Here is a 26,428-nt window from a genome sequence, read left to right on the forward strand (position 1 = left end):
CCAATTTAATGGTAAAAGTTTGACTACGTTCACAAGATTTGTGGTAATTGCCTATTATCATAGTGAATGTAAAATAAAAAACTACATACTGAGCTAGTCGTGTAATATCTTTATTGGAAGGAATTCTCACGCTTACGATGGCTCTAAGCAGTGCAGTCTCACAAGAGTCGAGCAAAAACAAAAGATATCGTACTATGAGAACAATCACTCCATACTCCAATACTCCATACTATACAATGAATGCACGGTTGAAAGTATCTAGACACAAACAATAGTAATTAAAAGTTCGACCAACATTCTACGGCACAATAATAATTATTATGATAAAACGTTTAATAATACAAAAGTACGTGTCATATTGTGTGTAGTAAAATATTATTATTTAGAGATCCTTTATTTTGTGAAAAATTTAAAACAATAGAAAAAACAATCACGAAGCGGATTTGTTTTAATAATGTAATAATAAATTTCAAACTAAAATATTCTTTGCTATTTTACTTAGCAACTTCTAAAAATATTGTAGGTATTATAAGTTAAAGATGACACGTGCAAAATTTCACACTGATGTGCTAATAATGTAGTTCCTATATTATGTAAGAGGTGCTAACTATTAACTAACTACAAAACACTTTAGTTGAGAATTTTATAGACTGAATACTCCCAATTTAAACGAAATAATACGGGTTTCGGTTAAATGATACACTTATAATAATTTAAAACAATAATCCAGTAGGTAATATTTCTTTAGTGAATTGTTATGAAACAATAATAAAGCCATAATTATTAAATATTTTCTTAGTATCTACACCCGGGGTGCGTTTGAAAGACTAATGGGGGTCCATAATTATTAATAATGTTAGATCAGAGTTCAAATACAGGGATTTTAAGTTATAATGCTTACTTTTAGACTCCAGATTAATTGGTATTTTATCTGTAGGTTTATTGTATAGTAAGTCTTACATATACCTATTTATAGTTTATACATACCTAGATACCTAAATCAAGTTTGCAATCTCGGCGGCCCAACCCATCTCATCTGTACGTACCTACTGCGGTCGAACAGGTTCGAAAGGTACGAACGATTTTCTAATCGACACAGTTTTCCTAATAAGTCATGGTATTTTTAAACGATTTTATTTATATAGAAAAATATTTATATATAATAAAATCTCAATATTTTTTTGAAAAGGAGTGCCAATATTTAAATCGTAATTTATTAAGTTTATATTAAAAATTGTGTTCATTCTTATAATATAGTCAACCAATTAAATATGTTAAATACTTATCTATTATGCAAAGCAAAAAAACCACTACAAGAAAGTAAAATATACCAAATGAATTTTAACTTTTAATTAATGCTGATATCTAAATGACATGCCCGTTAACCTACACTAAATAGAGTTCTTCTATTAATTAAGCACGATACAAAATAGATTGAGAATGCGTACCTATATAGGTACCTAGTTGTAAGAATACATATTTGGAAAAAATGTCAAAACACAGCTGTGCATTCTACTGTCTACCCTTAGATAATGATCTAAGGTCTACCCCCGACCGCACAACAGAAAAATTACTTACCTACATGAAAATATATCAACATTCTCTTGCTCTAAAGAAAAATGTCATGTGTAATTTATAACTTCTATAAAAGTAATCTCAAAGAATAAGATTTTTGTTAAAATCAGAATGTGGCATACATTTGTTTATCATCTTGCTTGGTAGGCGGAAGGGAGGTTTTACCGGCCGTAAGAATTTTGATTTTATTTCTACTTTTTACAGGGGAATGTCCATAGGGAATACCACTTTGCCTCAACATATATTTTTTTAAAGACGTCAGTGCATATCAAGGACTAAAGTAAATTCTTACTATTTCCGCATATCTGTTTTGTTTAATATTTTAGTTTTATTTTGATTCACGACAATAATTATACCTACCTAATGAGATCACAGGACACAGACTGATGTGTGACTTTGTATTAGTTGATGAAACTACAGTCAAAATTAGTGAATCTTATAAGATTGGAGTACCTACGTATAGGTAGGTACTCAAAAAGCCAATACTTATTAATTACAAGAAATTGCATCATCAATACCTACCTACCTTTATTACCTACAATTATTATAGTTTTAGGTAATATTTTTTGAGAATAAAGGCTCAATAGCGTTACACAATATTTCAAAATTACACAAGTATGAATTTTACATAAATGCCTAAAATAAAAGATTACACAAAAACCAAAAATGCAAACCTTAATCCGTGACCCGTGACTGATGAAATCATGCAAATTAAATATACTTTCGTTTTATAAAGCTGTTTTATCTTGCCTTGACTTTTCTGAGAGTGGTTTAAGACTTCATATACGAGTACAAAATGTGTTGAGGTTATAATAATTACGTATAATATTATGTTATTAAAAACTTTGAGGTGTAATATATTAAATCTGTGACAAAAGGTAGAAAGGCTCTATAAAAGCTGGCGCTGGGAAAGTAAGCCCGAACGATATAAGATGATTTTATCACTATACTATTATAATTTTAGAATAGAACAAGTAAATATAATTATGTTTTGTTTTTTTTTTTAATTTATAGATCTTAAATTAGGTACTTTTTAAGAGTAAGTAGGAACCTAGATGAAAAATCTTTATTACACAAGTTAATTTATATTTTATAAAAGATGAGACGATATCCTTACGACAAGTGAACGTCCATTGCCGAAAATCGTTTTTATTGCGTCAATGAATATAAAAGCAGCACTAAGCACATCTGACACTGAAAATGTTTAAAATTTATTTGCTTTAACGGGATCGTTAAAATACATAAAGTGATAAAGCACTGAGTACCTTAATTTGTCAATGAGGTACTTATGCCTGGTATTAATCAGTCGTCAATGGTTATAAACCGATAAAACTTTAAAAGCACTTAAATAATATAGTATTTTTATAGCACACTAGCTTTCCACCCGCAGCTTCGCCCGCGCAGTCAAAGAAAAACCAGCATAGTTCCCGTTCCCGTGGGATTTCCGGGATAAAACCTATCCTATTTCCCGGGATAAAAAGTAGCCTATGTCCTTTCTCGGGTATCAAAATATCTCTATACCAAATTTCATGCAAATTGGTTCAGTAGTTAAGGCGTGATTGAGTACCTAACAGACAGACAGACTGAGTTACTTTCGCATTTATAATATTAGTATGGATTTATGTGCAAATGTACCTAAAGTTAACGATTTATTTGATCGACAATAATATTCTGACGACTGTTTTAATTTTTGCGACATATAGAATACAAAATTTCGACTCAACGAATAGATGAACATCCTTTCACCGTTAATCAAATCTAAACCTGAATATATTAATAACTGTATATCTCAAAATATCTAAATCTTACAAATCACGATCGTTCTACTTTCACGATGTTAATTACTGATACGAAAGCTTAAAAATCTAGACAGCTCTGGGTTAACGATACTTAGACAGTGCTCTGAATAGCAAATACGTGAATACTACGAAAATACTCGTAATAATGTATGCCGAGAACTAAGAAAAATGTACCGTTTTGTTTCATTCAATGCTTAATACATATTTAAATACCTATTGAGACGAATGAAAGCAGTGTGTAACAAACCATTAATTGTTTGAAATTAGTTGCAGTTGTCCTACTGTTTAAAACTCAACATTCTACACACACATTCTTAGCAAACTACATCTATTATTTTACACCGAAACGTCTTTATGGTAACTTAAACATCATTAATTTAAGGGGGCGCATAAAGCAAAATAACCAATCTTCTATTAGATGATACGTGTAATATGCAAGACCAAATCTAAAAATAAAATATATATCAAACTAGATGATATGTTCAACGATTCTGTTTAATCAAAAACATAAAATATTAAAATTTACTCGATAAAAAAAATCACCAAGTTAGCTCTAATTTTCACACTTTTACGTTTTCTACTTGACATGGTAATACTTATTATGATTTTTTTTTCATAAACAATTATATTAAAACATTTGCAAGATATTTGTCACAGCATTTTGTGTAATTACTTTTAGTTTTGGTTTTATCTGCGATAAACCACTTTTGGCGCTCTTTTTTTCTCGAGATAAACGTTTGATTTTGTCACGATAAAAGTGTACTTATTTTAAAATTATGTACTTAAATGTTTAATACTTTTCAATGCAGCTTTTACGAGTACAACAGTGAACACACCCAAACTCATCATTATGTTGACATGTAATTTATGTAATTGAATAAAATTTCGTGCTTATATATTATTTACTACCTGTGTCCCCAGTTCCTCGGTTTCACCCACAGACATACCACGGTAAGTTGATTATTGAAAATAAAAAGTAGCCTATATTGACTCTGGGCCTTCAACTAAATATTTCCTTTGAAAATTATCAATCCAAATCTAGGGTTGAGACTTGAAAGTGTAAAAGTTTAACTAAAGAGACTTTCGTATTTATTATATTATATTAGTATAATGATAATTTAAAGAAGAGGTTCTTGAAAGTTTGGGCCTAACCATTTTACCTTTTTAATACGGAACCCTAATTAACAGAGAAAGTGTACTTTGATATCGTATAGCTCGCGGCACTCCTTTCGATTTTATAGTAAATACGAAATTGATAATGGTGTGCGTATCGCCTTACTTGATATACTTTTAGTGATTGCGTTTCCATTGTTGAACGATATGATTTTGTGAGCTTTTGTCGTATCAGTTGTGTTATTTTATGGTTGGTATTTTTAGTTGTTGTTCCTAAGAATGATGCATGTTCTAATTTTGTAATTAATATTACGGCTTCTATTCTGTACTGGTAGTAAAGAGGGGTAAATTTTATTAATTAATGTATCTGCTATCAGTCAATGTTTGAATTTTTAAATATAGCGGAATACTTGTATTTCTTCGTCTTTTAGTCTATAATTACTCTCGCTACTCCACGCAGAAGTCTTCACTACGACTATCCAGTGTTGAACTCGTTCAAATTTTTAGGATCTCGTAACGTGCGTCAATGGAAACATAACAAGAGAGCGAATAGAACACTGTATATAGGCGGCGCTCAGTCTGTCCGTAACGTGCGGTCAGAACACAATACTTTTTATATGTATGTATGTATATTAGCGTATGTGACCGTGAAAGAAAATTTGGAAAGTGCAGTGTTTTGTGAATTTGTGTTGTGAACTGTGGAAATTGGTAAACAGGTCTTTTTTTAATTAAATTTTTATTTTATCGCATTGAATGCTGTTTACATTAATTAAAAGAAAGCAACAACATTTAAATATTAAATAACTCAAAATGAAATAATTTCAAATATTTATATTATATGTTGTTTAAAATTGTTTCAAACATAAGAAAAAATGAGTTTTAAAATTTGTTTTTTTACAATATACGTAAGAAACTTTTAGAGATAAAGCACAGTCTACATTAGCACGATAGGCGATTAGATAGATATAATATACTGATAAGCTTTTTTACCGCGGTGAAACGACTCATTCCCACGGTAATTACCTTTGACCATGTGGGTGAAGCCGCGGGCAGAAATAGTATAATATTAACAAGACTGGGTTTCACGAAAGGAATCTACGTTCATCACGAATTTTCCAATAAGAAGCTTTTACTTTTCCTCACTATAATATCTTTCTTTTGCTATCTCCGTATATTCAGTGCAATAGATTATCTATACATATAATAAAATCGTAGGAAAGTCAAAACTGTACATTGAATATTTTTTTAAAAGTATACATAATCCATGATCTATAATCGATATAGAAGCCAAAAACATAGTTTTTAGAATTTTTGTCTGTTTGTCTGTTTGTCTGTTTGTCTGTTTGTCTGTTTGTCTGTATGTTTGTCCAGGCTAATCTCGAAAAGTACTGCATAGATTGACTTCAAATTTTGCATGAATATTACTAACAGGTCGGGTGAGGCTTTTTTAAACATATTATCATGCTATCACCTCCGGGGGAGGAGCTGTGAACCTTTTTTTTTCTTACGTATTCCGTGTATTACGACAGCGTACAATCTAAAGATTCATGTTTAAATGTTGGTTTCGGGTAAGCCATGCTATTATCTAGCTTTACACAATAAAAACTATGTCATTTACGTAATTTGGGCAGAGAATCAGTTTAATGAATTTATTAGTATACAAATTTGAAACAGCGCCATCTATGAGATTTCGTAAAAATCAAATCAATTTACATGTTAACACTACTGAACACAATGTTAAAAATTAATAATTTAAATATAATTATGTTATTTATTTATTTAACTCTTTAACCCATAATTTCTTCCCTTCCCTATAAGGTGCGCTTATAATTCGTGTGAATATACTACATTTTTAAAAGTGAGGGTAGATGTTTATTATTTTAAGTCAAACTAGACACCATTAAAATTAATCTAATATTGATTGTGTTCATTGGTTACATTTTTAAAAATCTTTGTGTTTTAAAAATTGGATAACGAGGCGGGACTCGAACCAGCATTCTTTAGTGGTCGAATTTTTTCTATTCTTTATAAATTTATTGTTTATGAATTTATATTTATAAACAATAATACAAAAAGGTTAGTTCGTTGATAATTATTATTCCTTCATCATTTACATGTTGTAAGTAAAAATATACTTTGACTGTTAATACTTTTGTTCAGTATTTACCAATATGATTATTGCTTGGTAATTAATATACATATTTTCATGTCGTATACCTAATTAAAAACATAAGTTATTAAGTTTGATGTGAAACTAGCTGGATTTATTTTTACACACTTACAGTCTTATATTTTGTGTTAATGTTTAAATAGTATTAATAGTGTAAATCATAATATTTTTTCACAATTAAAAATATTTCGTTTTTTTTGATGATGTTGGCATCGAATTAAACCGCGCTGTCGTTTCGTTCACAAAAAGTGAAGTTATGAGGACCGAATATGTAGCCGCTTCAACTTACGGAAACGAGAGTAACCTGCGTTGTCTGTTAGTTATTGTATAGTCGAATTTAACGTTACATGGAAATTGGAATCTAATTATATGTATACTTATATACTTATATTAAATCTGTAGAGGTCAATTCTGTACATGAAATATATTTCCTAAATAACTATCACGAGGTGATTAAGGATCGACACTGACGCCAAAAATTTTTGTCCGTCTGTCTGTCTGTATAACCGTTATAGAAACAAAAACTACTCGACGGATTTAAACGAAACTTGGTACAATTATTTTTCATATTCGTGAGCAGAGCAGTAACTCTGTTCTCCATATTATATAAAAAATATCTCCCGACATCATAAATGTCTATCTTTTATGGTTGAGCTTAGGAGTTCAAAGCTTTCTGATTATATTTGTCTACTAGCTGTGCCCGCGACTTCGTCCGCGTGGAATAGTGACTATGGGACCTATGACCATGGGCTCAGGGTGGGGCAACAATAATTGTTTTTATTTTCATGCTTCCACTCCCACGTTCACTCCCAGGCCCACGCCAACGCCCACGCCCACTCCCCTTCACAATTGGTACCTACCAGATCAAAGCCAGGGTAAGCGCCCCACCCAGCCCCACCGTGGCTACGCCCATGCTGAATTACTACTTAACATACAATTATTGAGTAAATACGTACTACCATAAAATATAATTAAAATAATTGTTACTTATTAAAATTTCTTACTAAACTGAGCTAAAAAACTTACGTACCAACTTATTAAAGAAAATCAAGAAATGAAATGCCTAACCTATACCAAATAGTTACTACATAATATGTAAAATGGATGTTTTTAATAATGTATGGTGTAGCCACTGATCAGCTTAATCGATACTCAATTTTTATCAAATCCAGGAACAAATCCAAATTAGATGTTTCCTGTCTCACGCACGTAACTAAAGGCTGAAGAGAGAGAGAGGGAGCACGTAACTAAACCGTTTAGACGAGGAAAAGTGTATAGAAAAAGGAATAAATAATTTCATAAACTTCCCGACGATCTTTAAAAATAAATTATTATATCATTTTCATTCCCACTTTTACCCCTATGTAGGTATAATAAGTGGATGAACCGATTTTGATACAATTTATCTAAGAACCAGCGTCGGAAAATATGCTGCCTAACAAAAAAAAGCCGCATCTAATTCGGTTTACCCGTTAGCCAGCTACGGTGCCATAGACAGACACACACACACACACACAGAAATACATAGCAGTCAAACACATAACACCCATCTTTTTGGCGTCGGGGGTTAAAAATATAATACGACATAATTTAAAGGACATTTTATGTGGAAAATTTACCTATTAGAAGTAACCATAATGTTAATTTGACCCCGCCCCCCCCCCTACTACCTCAGCTTACCCCCGAACCCTTGGGGAATTTTGTGTCACCTAAAAAATCTTTATATCGAAATTTGAGCAAAGCTAAGAAAATGAGAAATAAGAGTTCTCAAGGATCGTTAGAGGTAAGAGGCTTACTATTGACCGAAAACAACATGTGTTATGCCGAGAACCTGAAACCGCTTCACAACGAGAATTGCCTGTGAGACCGAAACCTTCACTGAGAGGGTATAACGTCTCACAGCTGATCGCAAATGGCATATTTTATCTCGATAATCTGAAACTTTTACTCAATATGAAGACCGTTTGACAAATAATAGGGTGCACCATAATATTATTCGATCTCTTGAAGATGAACATGAGCATAAGCAATGACTAGAGTAGGGACGCGAATATTACCATTATTTGAGACAAGATTATTTGAGACAAGTACGATTAATAAGTTTGTTTAATGAAAGATTAAGAATTGAAACTATTTGGTCTCTTGAAACGGACGAATAGCGAGAGGCCCGTCTTACTGTAGACAGATTTCGACAGTCTTAATGACTTAGAGGTAAACATAGAAGATCAATCTACGAGTTCGGTGGTGTGGTCCGACAAATATAAAAGTGGGTTTGCTTATAAGGAACCTCACAATTGATTACAGATCATCTTCTGTATAGGCGATATTAACGTAGTATGTTCTTTTTGTAATGCTTTAAAGAAGAGTAAGGAGTCGGCTTTTGTTTGAAGATATACCAGAACCTTTGAAATCACTACTTTTAGAGGAACATGTGCAATCTTAACAGTTCTTAGACAATATTCGCTCTTATAGTAGTGCGTTTTAAATGATCCTTTGGTGCTCAACAATTATCAGAGGATCCTTTCATGCTTACTTTTAAGATACAAGGTCAAGTTTATCATTTGATAGGATCCCTTTTGCCTGAAGGCCAACCTAAGTTTCTTCAAATATATTTTGTATTCGACTACAACGAATAGTCGAATACAAGAAATCAATATTTCTCGAATTTAAAATATTACAATTTTTCCTACAGTAGGGCGACGAATGTATTTTCGCATAGTAACGGAGGGGAACTCACGGGGGGTCAAGTGACGCGGGCCACGTACCACAAACATGCTTAGTTTGTTGTACCGAGCGCGAAAGAAAATCATCGTGTTTTTTACCCGACTACGGCAAAGCAAAAGGAGGGTTATGATTTTGACAGGCTATGTATGTATGTATGTATGTATGTATGTATGTATGTATGTATGTATGTATGTATGTTCATCTGTTCCCTTGTAACTTCTAAACTACTTATCAGAATTCGACAAATGACATATCATTAGAAGCGTCTTAATTGTCCGCTGGTTATAGGCTATATGGGGTTTCACAAAATCTAATGTGGCGCCCTCTAGCGGACAAAACATACAGAGTAAAAAAATAAAGTTAAGATAAATATGCCGTGTTTGGTATCATTTGAAAGCTTTTTACTTGCACATTTTGAATATATATATATTACTAGCATTTGCTTGTGACTTTACCTGTATTCATGGGCTGATTGCATATAATTCACATCTTTTCGTTCATAGCTTCTTTATTAGTTCATCAATTTAACTTTTGTTTTATACTTTTTCAGCGTCGTTTTTTGTCGTAGTTGGGTTTTAGTTGTTTTACTTTTTATCTTGTAGTAAAATTACTATGTAAACTATAACGTAATTTAATACTGAGGTACATATTATATAATGATGCGCTCAAACTGTTAATCTACATTTAATTTAGATTATTATTTGAATTACTAAGTAATGTAGAATTTAAATCAAATTCACTCATGTTTTCCTCAGATTTTCGATGTCCTCCGATTTTAAGATTTTCTTATCAGAGTATTCAATTTTAATGTAGTTAATTTTTATAAGAGACAATTAAGAACATTCAAAAATAAAGCGTCACGTATTTTTTTTAAACGACGAATGACGAAAAACGACGTAATCGCGGACGAAGTCGCGGGCAACAGCTAGTGAGACATAATTTGATACAGTTTTTGTTTGAATAACTCTTTTTTAACCGACTTCAAGAAAGGAGGAGATTCTCAATGCAGCCGGTATAGTTTTTTTCTTATGATTTAGCAAGTTGATTCGATCGCATCACCAGATCGTACGAATTCATCCGTCACACAGGAGGATATAATTAATACCTGTCTTATAATTTAGTGAGACAGTTACAAAAAAAAAATCACTATTTTTGTTACCAAGCTGTTCAAAAATATTTTTGTTCACGTTTTTGTTACCAAGCTGTTCTAAAATATTTTGCATACATTAAATTTAAATGATACGTTATATTGTTGAACAGGATCTGTTGTTTAAGATATCAGTTGCAATTGCCACACATTTAATATCGGGTTATAGTTTTTACCTGTTTTTACATTCACTTCTCAGATTTTATAATCTGTGCAACGTTCTTGACATAGATGCCGTTCAAGCTTAATTGAGATAAAAATATTATACAGAAAAAGAAATAACGCGACTATAACTTTTATTTTCTGACTAGCTGTGCTCCTCGGTTTTACCCGCAATGCTCCGCTCCTGTTGGTCTTGGCGAGATGGCCTTCCTCGATAAATGGAGATTAGATAGCTAACACCGAAAGAATTTTTTAAATCGGACCAGTAGTTCCCGAGATTAGCGCGTTCAAACGAACAAACAAACTTCAGCTTTATAATATTACCTATAGTATAGATTATAGATGTAGGTACCTATAATCAGAAAATTGCAGATTATGCGTAATAAAAATAAAATATACTTTGTTTTATTTTCTAGTAAACTACCCATTGTATAAAAAAGTACCTACAGTATAAACTGAGTAGGTATAAAATATATCAGATGTTATTTTTTATTTTTTTATTTTCGTTAAGCATATTCACACAGCTAGGCTAGTCATAGAATATACTGAATATAGGTAATTAGCATGGCTAAATTAATTACTATGTAGTAAAATTTCAACGTAAGAACAATAGCTTTTATGAAAGTCTAACATTAGATTGGATCTCTACTAAGCTACGCTTTCTACAAGGGTCATTCACCTTATATTAATTTTTAAAATTAATTAATAATTTTTAAATCATAAACTATTCTATAATACATAATAAAAGTACAGTAGGATCATTTTATTTAAAATACTGAAAGATCATATTCAATAATTCGTCAACTATCTTATTCGTTACATCAACAAATTATCGTAACCTTACTAACTGCTGCTAAAAGGATGATAAAACAATATCACTAGGAAATACAATATGTACTAATCAATAAATATAACTTATGTGGTCCAATGGTACATTGTTACCAATAATTAGGTTATTAGGTTTTAAATCAATGGTAGGTACACTGAGAAACATTTCATTTTAGATCCGAACCTTCATTCGCTTTACTACAAGGCTTCTAACTTTTGTGCACTGCAAAAAGTTAAATGTATTAATATTGTTTCATTTATGGAATGTTCTTATTACAAGACTTATTTTATTCCTTGCTGCGCTTCGCGGTTTCACCCTCCTGGCTCCGCTCCTGTTGGTCTTAGCGTAATGATATGTAGAATATAGGCTTCCTCGATAAATGGGTTATCTAACATCGAAAGAAATTTCAAATCGGACCAGTATAGTTCCTGAGATAAGCGCGTTCAAACAAACAAACTCTTCAGCTTTATAATATTAGTATATAGATAAAAAAGTCGCCCTTCACTCAAAAAAAGATAAAAATAATTTGATGCTTTTATCGATTCATTTGCATCCTTTTTGTATTCTCTTGTTATTTATTTTTATATGAAACAATAATACGTATAACCTGATTATGAACATGGCCATTACGAGAAACCAAAGTTGGTGTTCACGGTATATGCATTTTATGAAAAGTATACGAACTCCTTTCACTGTTACGTTTACGAAGGATAAATCCGGCGGAAAGCGAATATTATTTATTGCAACCGTAATAACGTGGTAATAAAGCGTAATGGTAGAGTTAAGGCCGTTGTTGCGATTAGCTGTTGCATTTTTATTGTTTGTTACAGAATTGCGATGTAAAACGTTAAAAAATGTTACATGCAACCTATTTTTGGGAAAATGAAGCGAATTTTTTTTTATTGATGTAAAAATAGAAAAAAAAAACAGTTAAGTATTAAAATAGGTACTATATTTTAACACGGTTTTAATCTGTGGTTTTAATAAAATTCTTGTTTTGACTCTATATTTCTAGCGCGAAGTAGGTATCTAGGTACTACACTACACCTTCCATAGTACCTATGGTCAGATAAAATATTATGATTTATGATTTCAATATTATTGCAGTCTGTATATTGTCATCAAAATTCGACTAACATGTTCCTATGTGCCATATTCTTCAAATTAAAATTGTATAATATTGTTATTATTATTTTTCCAGCTTAACTTATAACAATGAGGCACAGAGTGTCAGTGGTGAAATGGCCATTGAGAAAATTATCCGTCCGACATTTCAACACAGCATCCGTCGATAAACAAGCGAGTGATGGGAGTGATATAGGTATGTACAAGATGTTAAGAAAAAGGCTTTATTTTAATTAACTTTCCATAAGGTGGGAGTACCTAAGTATACAGGGTGTAATCGATAAGTGTGCACAGGCGATTATTCCGTAACTATTACAGATATCAAAAAACTTTAAACTGATATCGAAAGTACATAACCTAATGAGTAAAATGGTCATAATAAATTTTTAAAAATTTATTATGACCATTTTACTTACACATATTAAAGCTGTAACTTTGTGATTTATTATTTACTTTTATATTTTATAAAATAATGTGTGTAATGAAGTGTCAAATAATAAATAAATAATACTTTATGTTCGATATTATAATATGTGTCAGAGTATAAAAAATATAATTCTATAAATAAACTCTTCTCAAGCCGCCTAAATATTACACAAGACTCTTTAAATATTGAATTTTCAAGTGTTTAATCTCCACGTTTTTATTGGCATTGCATAATATTGGGCGGTTTTTAAGCAAATACCTAAGACGTCCGCTTAAAAATATAAGCATATTGTTTGCTTAAAGAATATTTGTTTTGAGATTAAACATTTTCAACGAGTCTGTGAATGAATTGAAGTAATTAGTGGGCTTTTACGTTTTACGTTTTAGCGTTACGTATTGGTACAAACTTATTTTTTCTAACTATGTATAAACAATATACATATTTGATTATATTATTATATTAGATGAAAAGAATTAATAAAAAGTGTGTTAGATTAAAATTATCGCTAGAATTCTACTTTTTAACCTGCATCTGCATTCTACAAAGTTATGATATTATGTATGGGGTTAGGTTATAGGTATTAGTATTTGAGTTTATTTGTTTATTAAACTACCTACTTTTTACATAAATCAGCATATTATAATCCTTGAATAATGTGTATGGATTGATTAGCATAGACCAAAAGGCTCCATAGAGTCGTTACAATAGATTCATGGTGGTTCACAAAAATCCCAGGAAAATTAACATTTGTCATTTTTTAATTTACTTATTATTTCCAGGATTACGAGGTCAATGTCCAATCCAGAGTCAGCGTTCTAGATCCACACACGCGGTTGCTACCCCCGTGTTTGAAACACTGGCTCCCTCTGTGAGGAGCTGGGAGGAGGTACCGGGGCCTAAACCCTTGCCTTTATTGGGGAATACTTGGCGTTTTATACCGTATATTGGTAAGTTTTTTTGTTGTATAGCTGGAGTCTGCGGCTCTACTCAGATAAAGGTGCTTTAGGACTGTAATTATATCGGTACCAATATCTGTGTATCGAATTACATACTGATTGATACGTTCAGACGAATTGCGTTTGAGAGGAACAAACATCCCTTTTTTCAAGATAAATCTTGAAATAAAGGGTGTTTAGCTTAGCTTTTTTTCAGTTAAAGCGTTTAAAAAATTTAGTAAGCTAAGTAGCTGTTTAAAGTTTCGTATTTTTCGTTTAATACCTAATGCGTTTGATTTTTGATCGATTATGATATTTTTTAGCGCAGTACTAAAATAATACGTTGTTCACTCTAACCTCAAGTGGAGAGTTGCAACTTTCTGAATATTAATAAAAATATACCTAAATAGAAATCAAATAATTAATAAATTGGGTCACCTCAGTAGAAAATTAACAATATTAAAATTTTTGTACATAGGTATAAAAACTTTCTTAAAAACGACCTGGTTTACAATTTTTGAATGGGGATTATAATTCAAAATGGCTGGTTCAAAACTTGTTTCAATGGCCACTTTTACAAATTACAGCTAGTTAGGTACTATGTGAAATGGAAAATCGCGAATTTTTGCAATATGAGAATGTTTGTATAATGTAAGTTGTCTTTAGTTACAATAATAATTATAACACAAGCTCTAAAGGAAAATGTTAATTACACTTTTTCTAAGTAAGCATAATAATAATTTAATTATTATAAATTAAAAATTTTCGCCAAATTTCCTTTTACTTCCCGTAAACATAGAGCCTTGAAAATGGTAAAAAGCATGGTCTTATATAACAGATAAAGGAAAAATTGCTCTAAGAATACATTTAAAGTTCCAGCATGATTATAAAATTTAAAAGTACAAAGGTTTGTTCAAAGCCCTAGGTGCGAGAATCTGACTGGCACTTGGCCGGTTTTTTATTCGTTATAAGTACCGGTAGGTATAATTAAATTGAGATTAAGACCTACATACAAAAAAATACTTGCGGAAGTAGATAACTTTCTACTAACAAAAAAAATATAAAAGGCAGTTTTGTATTCATAAATCGCTTTGCCCATTTGAATTAATGAGATTTTATTTTCGTTGCTTAGAGGCCGTAGTAAATTCAAAAAGAAACGTATAAAATAATAATACTTTAATTTTATATTATAAATTTTGAATGTAAGTAGGTTATATAACTTTTTGGTTCAGTTTACCAGGATATTCGTATTCATTAAAGTTAAAAAAAGAAAAAATGTTGTGTGGTTTTATGAAACCACGGTAAAAGTGAAACTATTCGAACGGTTCCGAACACTGCTTTGTGTAGCGCATGTCGCGTGACGGTCGGCTGCCGAGTAGGTATACCTACTCGGCAGCCGCGATACACGCGACATGCGCTACACAGACCAAAAAGTTTGAGACGATGTAATAAAAGTTTCACTTTAATAAGCACATCCAAAAAAGGATTCCGGAACCTATCTCATACTCTTTCTCAAGTTATCAGGGTACGAAATTTCATTTCAATCGGTCCGGTAAGGCGTAAAGAAAAGACAGACAGACAAAAGTTACTTTCGCATTTATAAAATGAAAAATTTTATTTTAGTAATTTTAATGTAGGTAAACTACATAGATAATTATCAAAAATAGAATAAATACAAATATTCATAAGATCAAATTATTATTAGCGTGCTAGAAAAGGTCACGCATAACTAAAATAAACATACATACAAATTAATTTCAGTCATTATTCCGCTTTGAATCATGCACGTATTAATATGTAAAATACTTTCTACCGTACAAAAGAAAATAAATGAATATTAATATAGTTTGTTTTGTACAAATCATAACTTCAAATATGTGCAAGTATGTATCTATACTCATATTATAAAGAGGAAAGGTTTGTATGTATGTATGTATAGTTTTCACGCATAAACTACAGAACCGATTATAATGACATTTAGCACACATATGGAGGGTAATTTGTATTAACACATAGGATAGGTTTTATCCCGGAAATCCCACGGGAACGGAAACTTCGCGGGTTTTCCTTTGAAAACGGGGGCGAAGACGCGGGCGAAAAGCTACTAAATTATAATTATGTATTCTTGTACTGTTGAGTGTTATATTAGCGTAACTTTAATGGAGACCACCAGCGGAATAATGATTTGATTTCATAATGAGAAAGAACTTAATTTTGGGACAAGGTTGACTTTTATTAACATGTGTCGACACTTAAACATCGCATTTGACGGTCAAACAATATAATTATGTTGTCTATGGTGTATCAGCTGGTGACCATAAAGTTAAATACCATAATTTACCATTCTCTCCACCCATGGGCTAGTATGAAAGTGCGCGCACGTAGCGACGCAACTCCCTATACAATTGATGGGAGAGACAAATAGTTGCGGAGACAAAGTTGCTCGTGCGCGCTAGCTCTATTTCAATTTTTTAAGATTCGTTATCTACTACATACTACTAATAGTCTGTTTATTTTGCATTAACAAAAGTATAATGTATATATAAAAAAATACTTAAAATACAATAGAATAAAATGTTAAATATTATGAACCTATTTCTAGCAAATTTTAAAAAAGATTCACAATACAACAAGATAGTAAGAAAACGTCCGTTCTCTTATAATATGCGTGATATTTAAATAAATACCTTATACCTAATTGTTTGCAACGGAAATGCGTTTGCTAATAACGAATACCTAATTCAGTTATATCCCGACTGTTTTTATTAATATTACTGCCATTTAAATTGATTGATTAAGTACAGATTTTCTTTTTCAATTTTAACTTTTAAAAGGCTAAATTAATTAATTATTTTTTTAATGTTTCAAGTAATTTTTAAAACAGTATTAACATTTTATTTATATAGGTAGGTATACCTTATACATATCTAAAATAAATAGCGTTTTTCCATGTATATTTAATTCAATAACATTCCAAACTCGCTAATCTTAATACGTATATAATATATATATTGACCTACCTACATAAAATGGTACAAAAAATATTTGTAACCGTTACATGTTTATATCTAACATATTAACAATAACGGCATGTCAGGAGGCGCGGCTGTTATTCGCAAAAATAATAACGGTTATAATCATCAATTAAAGTATCAAAACTGGTTTGTGAATTATTTCGACAGTATACATCGTTTAACTCGCTACATTTAACATCTAATGGTCTTTGTATGTAAATAAATAGCCTGAGGCACAACGAACGATACAGCAACTGTTTAAATTTGAAGAATAAAATAATAATATTGTAGTCAGGAGAGATTATTAAAAATACGTAACCTATAGACAAATAACATACCTAAGCATATACAAGCTATAAATTACAACACATTTGAGCATGTTTTGGTAGAGCAAAGAAAATAAATAGCCGAAATACGGATAATATTGTGGGCTACACGCCGAAGGTTTTAAATTTTTAAGGTAGGATATACGCATAAATATTAAAGCAATTTTATCTTAACACAATAAACAAGCTCTGCCCTTTCTATTTATTATGGCCTGGAAGAAATCGCTTTTAAGCGATAAGGTCACCTTTTGTACTTCACATCCAAACAGATATATATTATACTGTACATTTTAATATTAAATGGTGTGGTACAATAAATGATTAAATAAATAATAAATAAATATTATAAAAGCATATATTTTTGGATTCGGCTTTTAGAATATGGCTTTTAGAATATTTCATTATTAAGTGATACCATTTAGTTAACCTATAAAAATTTCAAGAAATAAATGGTTTGTTCAATTGGATTTGGATTCGTATGTTTTTGGATAAGTAAGGCTCATTGCTTTGAAGTGAATTACGATTACAGAAAACTGCAGTGTAATTTAGGAAACCACATTTTGTACCTAGGTACTCGTATGTTGCAAGCTTTATGGTGTGGTTAGGTTGTAACCTCGGCATAAACTCGAAATTAAGATTCTTCCACTAGGCCCTTGATATTTACTTTTTGTTTATAACTAACGATAGTTACTAAATTATTATCGTGTGGTTTAACTCACGTAATATTATGCAGCTACTGATAATCGTAAATTTTGAGAATATAATACCCTGTGATAATATCATAATACCTAAGTATATCAAAATCGTGAGTTGTTTGAGATGATAATACTTATAAAAACGGAAGTTAGGAAGAATTATTTAATAATAAATAAATACAAATTATATCGTTAAACATGTTGCATGATATTTCAAGTTTTGTAGAGCTCGCTTTTTAATGATTATTCTTCAAAGAAAATGGTCATTAAATAAATTTGGAATGAACTATGAAGATTATATTTGTCGCCATTTTCTATACACACCGGCACAATTAGCGGAACAGAAAAAAAAGTGAGACTATGAGATAATAACGCATATTTTTGACGAAAATGTAATTAGACACAAACTAACAAATTGATTAACATCTTTTAACAACGACTTTGAAAAGTCTTCGTTGTTTTTTATTGAAAAATAAAGAAATTTGAAATAAGTGAAATTTTTGGATAATTATGAACCATCACAAAAAATAAAAAAAAGTATGCATTAAATGATTTAACAATAAAATTAAAGCAAAATTAATATCGAGTGTTTCCCCCTCTTGCTCTGATTACGGTTTTCATTCGTCTGGGCATGCTACAGATTATGTTATTGATGATTTCTTGAGGCAACCGCTCCCACTTCTCAAGTAATGCGTTTTCAAGTTCATTCAGATTGTTGGGGGCTGGCATTCTGGATTTAACCCTTCTTTTTAGCAAGTCCCAGACATGCTCTATTGGATTCATATTGGGGGAATTTGCTGGCCACTGCATTACCGGTATACCTACGTGGCACAGATATGCATGTACCGATTGTGCACTACGAGCACGAGCATTATCTTGCATTAGAATAAAGTCGTCACCAATAAATGGGGCAAATGGTACAACATGTTCTTCTAAAATGTCTCTGATGTATCGATCTGCTGTCACGGTCCCTCCTGTGACTATCACTAACTCCGTGCGAGCTCCCAAACATATCCCTCCCCAAACCATAATCAAGCCGCCACCATAAGCCACTGTGTGTTCAAAATTAGACTGTATGTGGCGTTCTCCTTTGCGTCTCCATATTCGCTGTCTCCCATCGATGTGTTTTAAAAGAACTCTGCACTCATCAGTAAAGAGAACCTGCTGCCATTCGTTCAAATCCCAGACGATGTTCTCGCACATCGGTTTGTGTTCCGCTAATTGTGCCGGTGTGTGTATTATCACTTAACAGAAGATTATTTTTTCATTGTATTGGGTGTTATTATCTATATACATATGTATTTATTAAATATTATATTTATCGTCGCCTAGTACCTAACTACCTACAACACAACTGTGGGACTAGGTCGATTTGTGTAATAATGTCCTATAATATTTATTATATTTATTATTTATTGTACTGAATTTAAGAAATTACCAAAAACATTTCTGTTTCATATGAGAATATATTACTTTAATCGTGTACGATATCGTATTCGCAACACCGCAAAAAACAATATTAACATGATATTAACCGACCAAGTTGTTAGGTAACTCTCTCCCGGGTCAGATCTGTTTGTAAAAGCGGTTTTACTAGGTTAGGTTTATACTGTCTCCTATAGATGGATAAAATACGCGAAATCTCTCTTTTTATGATAATTTATATATAGAAATGAAGATACGGATCGTTTATTGGTATATTGATTTAAATTTACATTAGTAGAAATTTAATTTATCTACTTACTAATATTATAATATAATCAATTTTGAAAAGCGACTTTTCTTTATAGAGAGCTTATAGGTCTAGTCAATTTATTCTAGATTTTTTTTAATAAATAAAATCATAAAATCGGGCAAAATATATTTTGAAACTCTTTTGAATGGGTTGTGTTCTTTACGTAATCGTAATTTCCTTAGCAAGTCGAGCAAAGAATCTTAGCACGCACGCTTCCATGAGTTTTATTTTTTTTAATATTGCTGTAATACATTATTTAAAAAAACATTTGTAATGTTAAATGGCCTACGAGAGTAGGTACTAGTACTAGTAGTAGTAGTAGTAGTGGCAGTACAAGCTGATTAGGTGGCCTTTTCACAAGGCAATCGTAATGACTAATGAGTCTATTTCGAGATTGAGCAATGTTATAAAGAGATGGGAATGTAAAAAATGTAGATATTTAGTAAATTAAAGGTCTAAATAAAAATTGGTTGTCTGTAAAGTCGGCTTACTGACGATAGTTGAACGTGACAACGTCCGATTGTGTTTCTTTGTCGCTCGTTCCGCGCTCTCGCTCGCACTTCAAGCCTTACATGGAACGCCTCAGAGCGAGGTAACGCCGCATGAGTCATGTTTTTTCGTGCGTGCAGCCGGCTCTATCGAATTATAAGACGTTGTCACGTCAAAAGTAATAAATAAAACAAATTTCAACACATTGAAAAGTCTTTATTCCGTATAACTTTGTTATAACATAGAGTTTACTTTGTAAAATCACATACATAATATAACTAGATATTTCTTCCAGGTGGCTATTCCGTAGAGCATGTGGACAAGGTATGCATGTCGCTTCGCCAGCAGTATGGCAAATGCGTCAAGATGGCCGGACTGCTGGGCAGACCTGACATGCTCTTCGTGTTTGACGCGAGTGAGGTGGAAAGGGTCTTCCGTGGAGAGGATACAGCACCGCACAGGTAGAGTATAATTCGGTATTGGGTATAGGCGTAGTATATTATTATTAGTTTGTGGTATAGGTATCGGTATAATTATAGGTGTACAAGAAAAAAGGAAACAGGAATGGTGTATTAGAATTTTAATAGGTAATGTACTAATGTATGTTTTATGTTTACAGACCTTCAATGCCTTCATTGAATTACTACAAGCATAAACTGAGGAAAGACTTTTTTGGCGCCGAAAAAGATTGCGCGGGAGTTATTGCAGTGTGAGTTTTTTTATCCAATTGTTGCCCTCGAATTATGATGTATGTACTACCTAATTCGTCGTTACGTTAAACGATAGTGCTATAATAATGTTAATTTTTTGTTATAAATAAAACGTTAAATTTATTGTATAATTAAAATAAGTTGACCCATTTAAACATCAGATTTGATTAAAACGTATATTTATAAATCGATCGTTGAATATTTTTACGAGCTTATTTCATTAAAGTTTGTAAGTATTTAAGTTTTTTTCTCTTTATTTTAATGTTATTTACCAACTTAGGAACTTTTTGAACGAAATAATCGTGATACATATTACAGGAAAATAAAAAGTGTTTAATATTTATTTATTTTTTGCAGTCATGGCGACTCATGGGCAGCATTTCGTACAAAAGTATCGCGAGTGGCTCTCAGTACGGGCGCTGCGGCTCAGTATACTGAGCAAGTTGCTGAGGTTGCTGACTGTTTTATTGAACGGTAGTATTTTTATTGTATTTTTTTAAGAAATAAATGAATCATGTATGGGTGTTAAATAATATATGCCAAATTAAAAATTATCTATGATTTTTTTTTTACTAAATATTGTCAGAAGGATGCGATATATTATATTGCTTTAATTGTTTCAGAATACGCGACATTCTAGATAAAAATCAAGAGACTCCAAATGATTTTCTGAATGAAATTCATAAATGGTCTTTGGAATGTAAGTTTATATCTGTTTATGACAATACACAACTACTACTACCTACCTACTAGTATAGAAGATTCTGATAATGTTCACCTCATATGCGTCATATATCTAACCTATGCCAATTACTAGCTGACAAACATCACTTGAGCTCAGACCCTCCCTACTAATAATATTTGGTATTATATTTAAAAAATAAATCTTTTTCCAGCTCTCGGCCTAATAGCGCTAGACACGCGTCTCGGCTGCTTCCAATCCCGCGAAGGGTCAGACAGTCAGCGACTAATAGATGCCGTTCATACATTCTTCCTGTGTGTAGGGGAGTTGGAGCTGCGAGCGCCGTGGTGGAGAATCTACCCGACAGCTATGTTCCGGAGATATGTGGCCGCGTTGGATACTATACTTGGGTAAATATTTACGGTAGAGATCTTAGCGACTGATAGACGCCGTGCATACGTTCTTTCTAGAGCTATTAGAGCCGTGGTGGAGAATCTACCCGACCGCTATGTTCCGGAGATATGTGGCCGCGTTGGACACAATATTGGGGTAATAATACTTTAGGTCATGTTTTAAAGATATTATGTGGCTACGCTAGATGGGTAGTGTTTTTATAATTTGATGCTTTTTTTCGGCAATGTTCCGGAGATATGTGGCCGATCAGGGACAATGGAGTTATTTATTCTTTCCAATAATGCTAGAGAGAAATTTAGAGACTGATAGTCGTCCAGCATAAGTTTCTCCTCGTTTTATGTAGGTTCTAATTAATTAATAGACGTCATATTTAAATAGGACTTGATTTCGTTTACATTAACATTCATCATATAAAATTTATACGGAACTTAAAATTCAAATATGTATCTAATAATATAGAATCTACCTAAATAAAGCATACATATTTACATAAGCATAAGGTACATAATATGTACCTAAATATAAACTTATAATAAAAGATATAGAATCTACTTAAATAAAGCATATGTACCTACCTAAATATAAACTTATAATTAAATTAGTAATACAATTATCAATAATTTGTATCTTTACAGTGTAACAATGAGCCACGTAGAAAAGGCCTTGAATTCAGTCGACGAAAGCAACAAATCTCTCTTACAAGATCTGGTGAGCGCGGCGGGTACAAGGGTGGCCGCCATCGCAGCACTCGACATGTTTCTTGTTGGCATTGATACGGTAAATAACTAAGAATGGATCAAAATTTGGTAATAAAATACTAGGCAATCTATTGATTGAAACTTGATAAAGTTTGTTAGAGATTTCATCCTTTTAATTGACCCTAACGGTTGATATAATAGGACTGCTGCGGGTAATTATAACATACTAGCGGTCCGCCCCGGCTTCGCCCGTAGTACATATTTCGCAATAAAAGGTAGCCTATGTTCTTTCTCAGGGTCTAACGATTATCTGTGCCAAATTTCATTAAAATCGGTCCAGTAGTTTATGCGTGAAAACCATACATACATACAAACCTTTCCTCTTTATAATATTAGTATAGATTATAGTCATTGCGATGGGTTCCCCCGTGATTGGCACAAGCATAATTTCGGAAATTTTTGTACGTTATAGTTTTCTTTTTTTTGTAAAAATGATTTATAGATTTTCTTTGAATAAAAACTGTAACTATATACAATATAAGAAATACTTTTCTTACAAGTGGTATTACAAAATTCCACTCTCTAAACGTGTATGTTACCGGAAATGTATTCAATCAGTCATAACACAGTATGAAAAGCTGTATGTAATTTTGAAAATCGTTCAGAAATGTGTGAAATAATGTTGTTCAAAACCAACACTTGTCACACAACAACAACACAAGAGACAGGAACTTTCTTTTAATTTCAGACCTCAAATGCTGTAGCATCAACTTTATATCAACTGTCAATGCGGCCACAAATTCAGGAGAGGTTATATGAAGAAATAACTAATGTACTCCAAGGCAGGTCGTTGAAACCCGGGGATATTAACCAAATGCCGTATTTAAAAGCGTGTGTTAAGGAAGTTTTAAGGTACGTGATCAATAACCAAAATATTGTATATATACTGTATGTAACCGTAATACTATATATTATGTAGTAACATTCTTTTTTCATTCAATCTTCTTTATTCTTAAATAATTAATTAATTGAGTCAAGAAATAACCTTAGTATACAATTTTTGTGAATATTAATAGTAGCTTAAATTAAAAAAAAAAATGTTCTGTTGTTTTTGTTGTAGGCAACACATTTTTCCATTTTAAAACGCCTGAGATTTTTTGTTGGCATCATAAGCCACTTAACGTTACATTTGCTCCTATTTTCAATGTAAAAGAAAGAAATTTAGTCGTAAATAGTTAGTATAAAAATTATAAAAATTATAATTTTTATACTAGCTATAATTTATTATTTATTTATGATTATGTTTTAGATTATATCCAGTTGTAATTGGAAATGGCAGGCAATTAACAAAGGATACTGTGATATGTGGATACAAAATACCAAAAGGCGTAAGTATTTATTTACAGTATGGAAATTTTACAGACATCTGACAAAAATAATTCCAAAAACTATATTTTCGGCGTTGATATCGATAGAAGTTCACGCCCCAAGTCTAATATTTTTTTGGCGTAGCGTGGCATGGCGTGGGGTGGCGTGGCGTAGAGTTGTGTGTTTCTTAGTAGATGCCTACGTCATAACACCTATTTCAAACAAGCTTTCATGCCCTATTTTATCACCTTAGGGGTGGAATTTAACAAAATCCTTTGATAAAAAACACTATACAATTGTAGATAAGACTGCATAATTCCTTTTCAGACTCAAGTGATATTCCAACATTACGTAATGGGCAACAGCGAGGAATATTTCACGGACGCGAAAACATTCGAGCCAGAGCGTTGGTTGCAGCGATCTTCATACAAACATCCATTTGCATCTTTACCCTTTGGTTTTGGTAAACGTATGTGTTTGGGTCGGAGATTCGCAGAACTTGAAATGCATATAATGATTTGTAAGGTTGGTCTCGTTTATTATATTTACTAGTTTTATTTAGTAATTTATATGTACTATATAACTACGACGACACTGACACAGACATCTTCTTAAAGAACTAAGTTATGTATAACAATAGGTGAATGTAGAAAATTGGTGCAGTAATTTTGAATAGGTAGCTTGTATTGTAGAGATACGGAGGAATATGTTTATAATACACAGTTCATAATATGTTGGATAGTGGGGGTCCTCCTTCTAGATTAACATGTTAAAATGGATGAGAGACCCTTTTAAGAGTAGAGAAACCTAAAAGAACTATGAATAAACTTTCTTTGTTGAAACTAATAACATAACATCGATTTTAATACATGCTCCATGGAAAACACATTATTTAATTTAAATGTAAATATTTTTTATAATAATTCTAGCGGTCCGCCCCGGCTTCGCCCGTGGTACATATTTACGTTTTCTCTACATAAGAACCATCCTCGTACTTCAAGGAATATAATAAAAAAAGAATCATCGAAATCGGTTCAGCCGTTCTCAAGTTATGCGCTTACCAACACATTTTGGGATTCATTTTTATATTATAAGATCACGTCTAACTGACTGTGCAATGTTAACGTATTTTATGAATCAAATTAAAATTAATTTTGGAAAAATCTATTAATTTTTCAAGTTCGTTTCATTTTAGTTAGGTCTCCTACTCTATTAATATTATTTAATTAAAGTAATATTTTTAAATCTATTCATGTTACAGATGGTGCAGACTTTCAAAATGGAGTATCATCACGAGCCATTGGATTATCACATACATCCTATGTACACTCCTAATGGGCCGCTGAGAATTAAACTTATCGAACGATAATGTTCATTTAAAGAATTATTAATACGTTTAAATAATGAATAAATTGCTAATTAATTCATTTAATGATGAATGAATAATTGTTATTACGACTGCTGAGATAGGGATAATTTTTGTACTATATTGTTATTATAATATTATGAACCGATTTCACAACTTTCTGATGCCCCGATAAGATTTGACACTTTTGGACCAAAATTTAAATACATTACCAGTCTACTGACAAAGTTAAATAGAACTAGGATACTGTAAAAACGGCACATTTTTTTTTGTTTTGGGATTAAGCTTGGAGATACTGTGAATAATTTCAATAGGTGTATTTTTATATGAATATTTTTTTATAATACTTTTGTTTTTTATGTAATAATCACTTTCGATGTTATTTATTTTATAGTTCATATCTTATTTTGTTACTGTAAAATATAGTTTATAAATCAATAAGCAATTTGTCAATATATTGTTGGATGAAATCTGAATTTCATAAACATTTCTATCCTTTTTTAATTATTTATATAAGAAATACCTGATTGTTGTTACCAATAATTAAAACTAAGCCCTTTATCTGTTGAAATAAATGTATATTAAATATATTTTGTAAGTTTTATTTATTCCTATTCATCAAAAAAAGTGGGAGTGAGAGTGTGTTTAATAGTGAGTGAGAGTAAGAGTGATTGTGAGTGAAAGTGTTTTTAGTAGCTTTTAAAGTAAAAAAATAAATTATTTCGTGTTTGTATTTTTGTCAGTCAGTCAGTTAAGCCCATAGACAATCGATAGTTAAAAGCAAGAAGCTTATATTATCTAATACACTGGAGATTGCACTATGACCATTAAATTTTAACAAGAAAATATGACGTTGAATGACGCCTGTATGTTTTTTTATCCCTTTCACACCTAACTTGGCAAGTTTCAAGCTTCTTGGTCAAAA

The 26,428-nt window shown here is 31.6% G+C and overlaps 1 protein-coding gene across 2 annotated transcripts; it reads left to right on the plus strand.

Annotated features, from left to right (window-relative positions):
* Window positions 1-5,054: 5,054 nt before the first annotated feature.
* Window positions 5,055-26,046, plus strand: LOC149897181 (putative cytochrome P450 49a1). Of its 2 annotated transcripts, XM_090116826.1 has the most exons (14): window positions 5,055-5,195; window positions 12,721-12,840; window positions 13,851-14,018; window positions 20,561-20,726; window positions 20,885-20,974; window positions 21,333-21,449; window positions 21,599-21,675; window positions 21,872-22,023; window positions 22,163-22,206; window positions 22,707-22,848; window positions 23,518-23,681; window positions 24,079-24,157; window positions 24,465-24,662; window positions 25,399-26,046. In XM_090116826.1, exons 2-14 carry the CDS (start codon window positions 12,735-12,737, stop codon window positions 25,504-25,506), a joined length of 1,611 nt encoding a protein of 536 aa, XP_089972952.1. In that variant the 5' UTR covers window positions 5,055-5,195; window positions 12,721-12,734; the 3' UTR covers window positions 25,507-26,046. The 2 variants fall into 2 exon arrangements, with proteins under 2 accessions (XP_089972952.1, XP_089972951.1); XM_090116825.1 differs by lacking the exon at window positions 22,163-22,206 and having other exon boundaries at window positions 21,872-22,067; window positions 25,399-26,045.
* The last annotated feature ends 382 nt before the right edge of the window (window positions 26,047-26,428 follow it).

The sequence above is a fragment of the Colias eurytheme genome, chromosome 26, assembly GCF_061535395.1.
Source record: "Colias eurytheme isolate Ceu_HAF_F1 chromosome 26, ilColEury1 Martin Lab GWU primary, whole genome shotgun sequence".
Classification (NCBI taxonomy): Eukaryota; Metazoa; Arthropoda; class Insecta; order Lepidoptera; family Pieridae; genus Colias; species Colias eurytheme.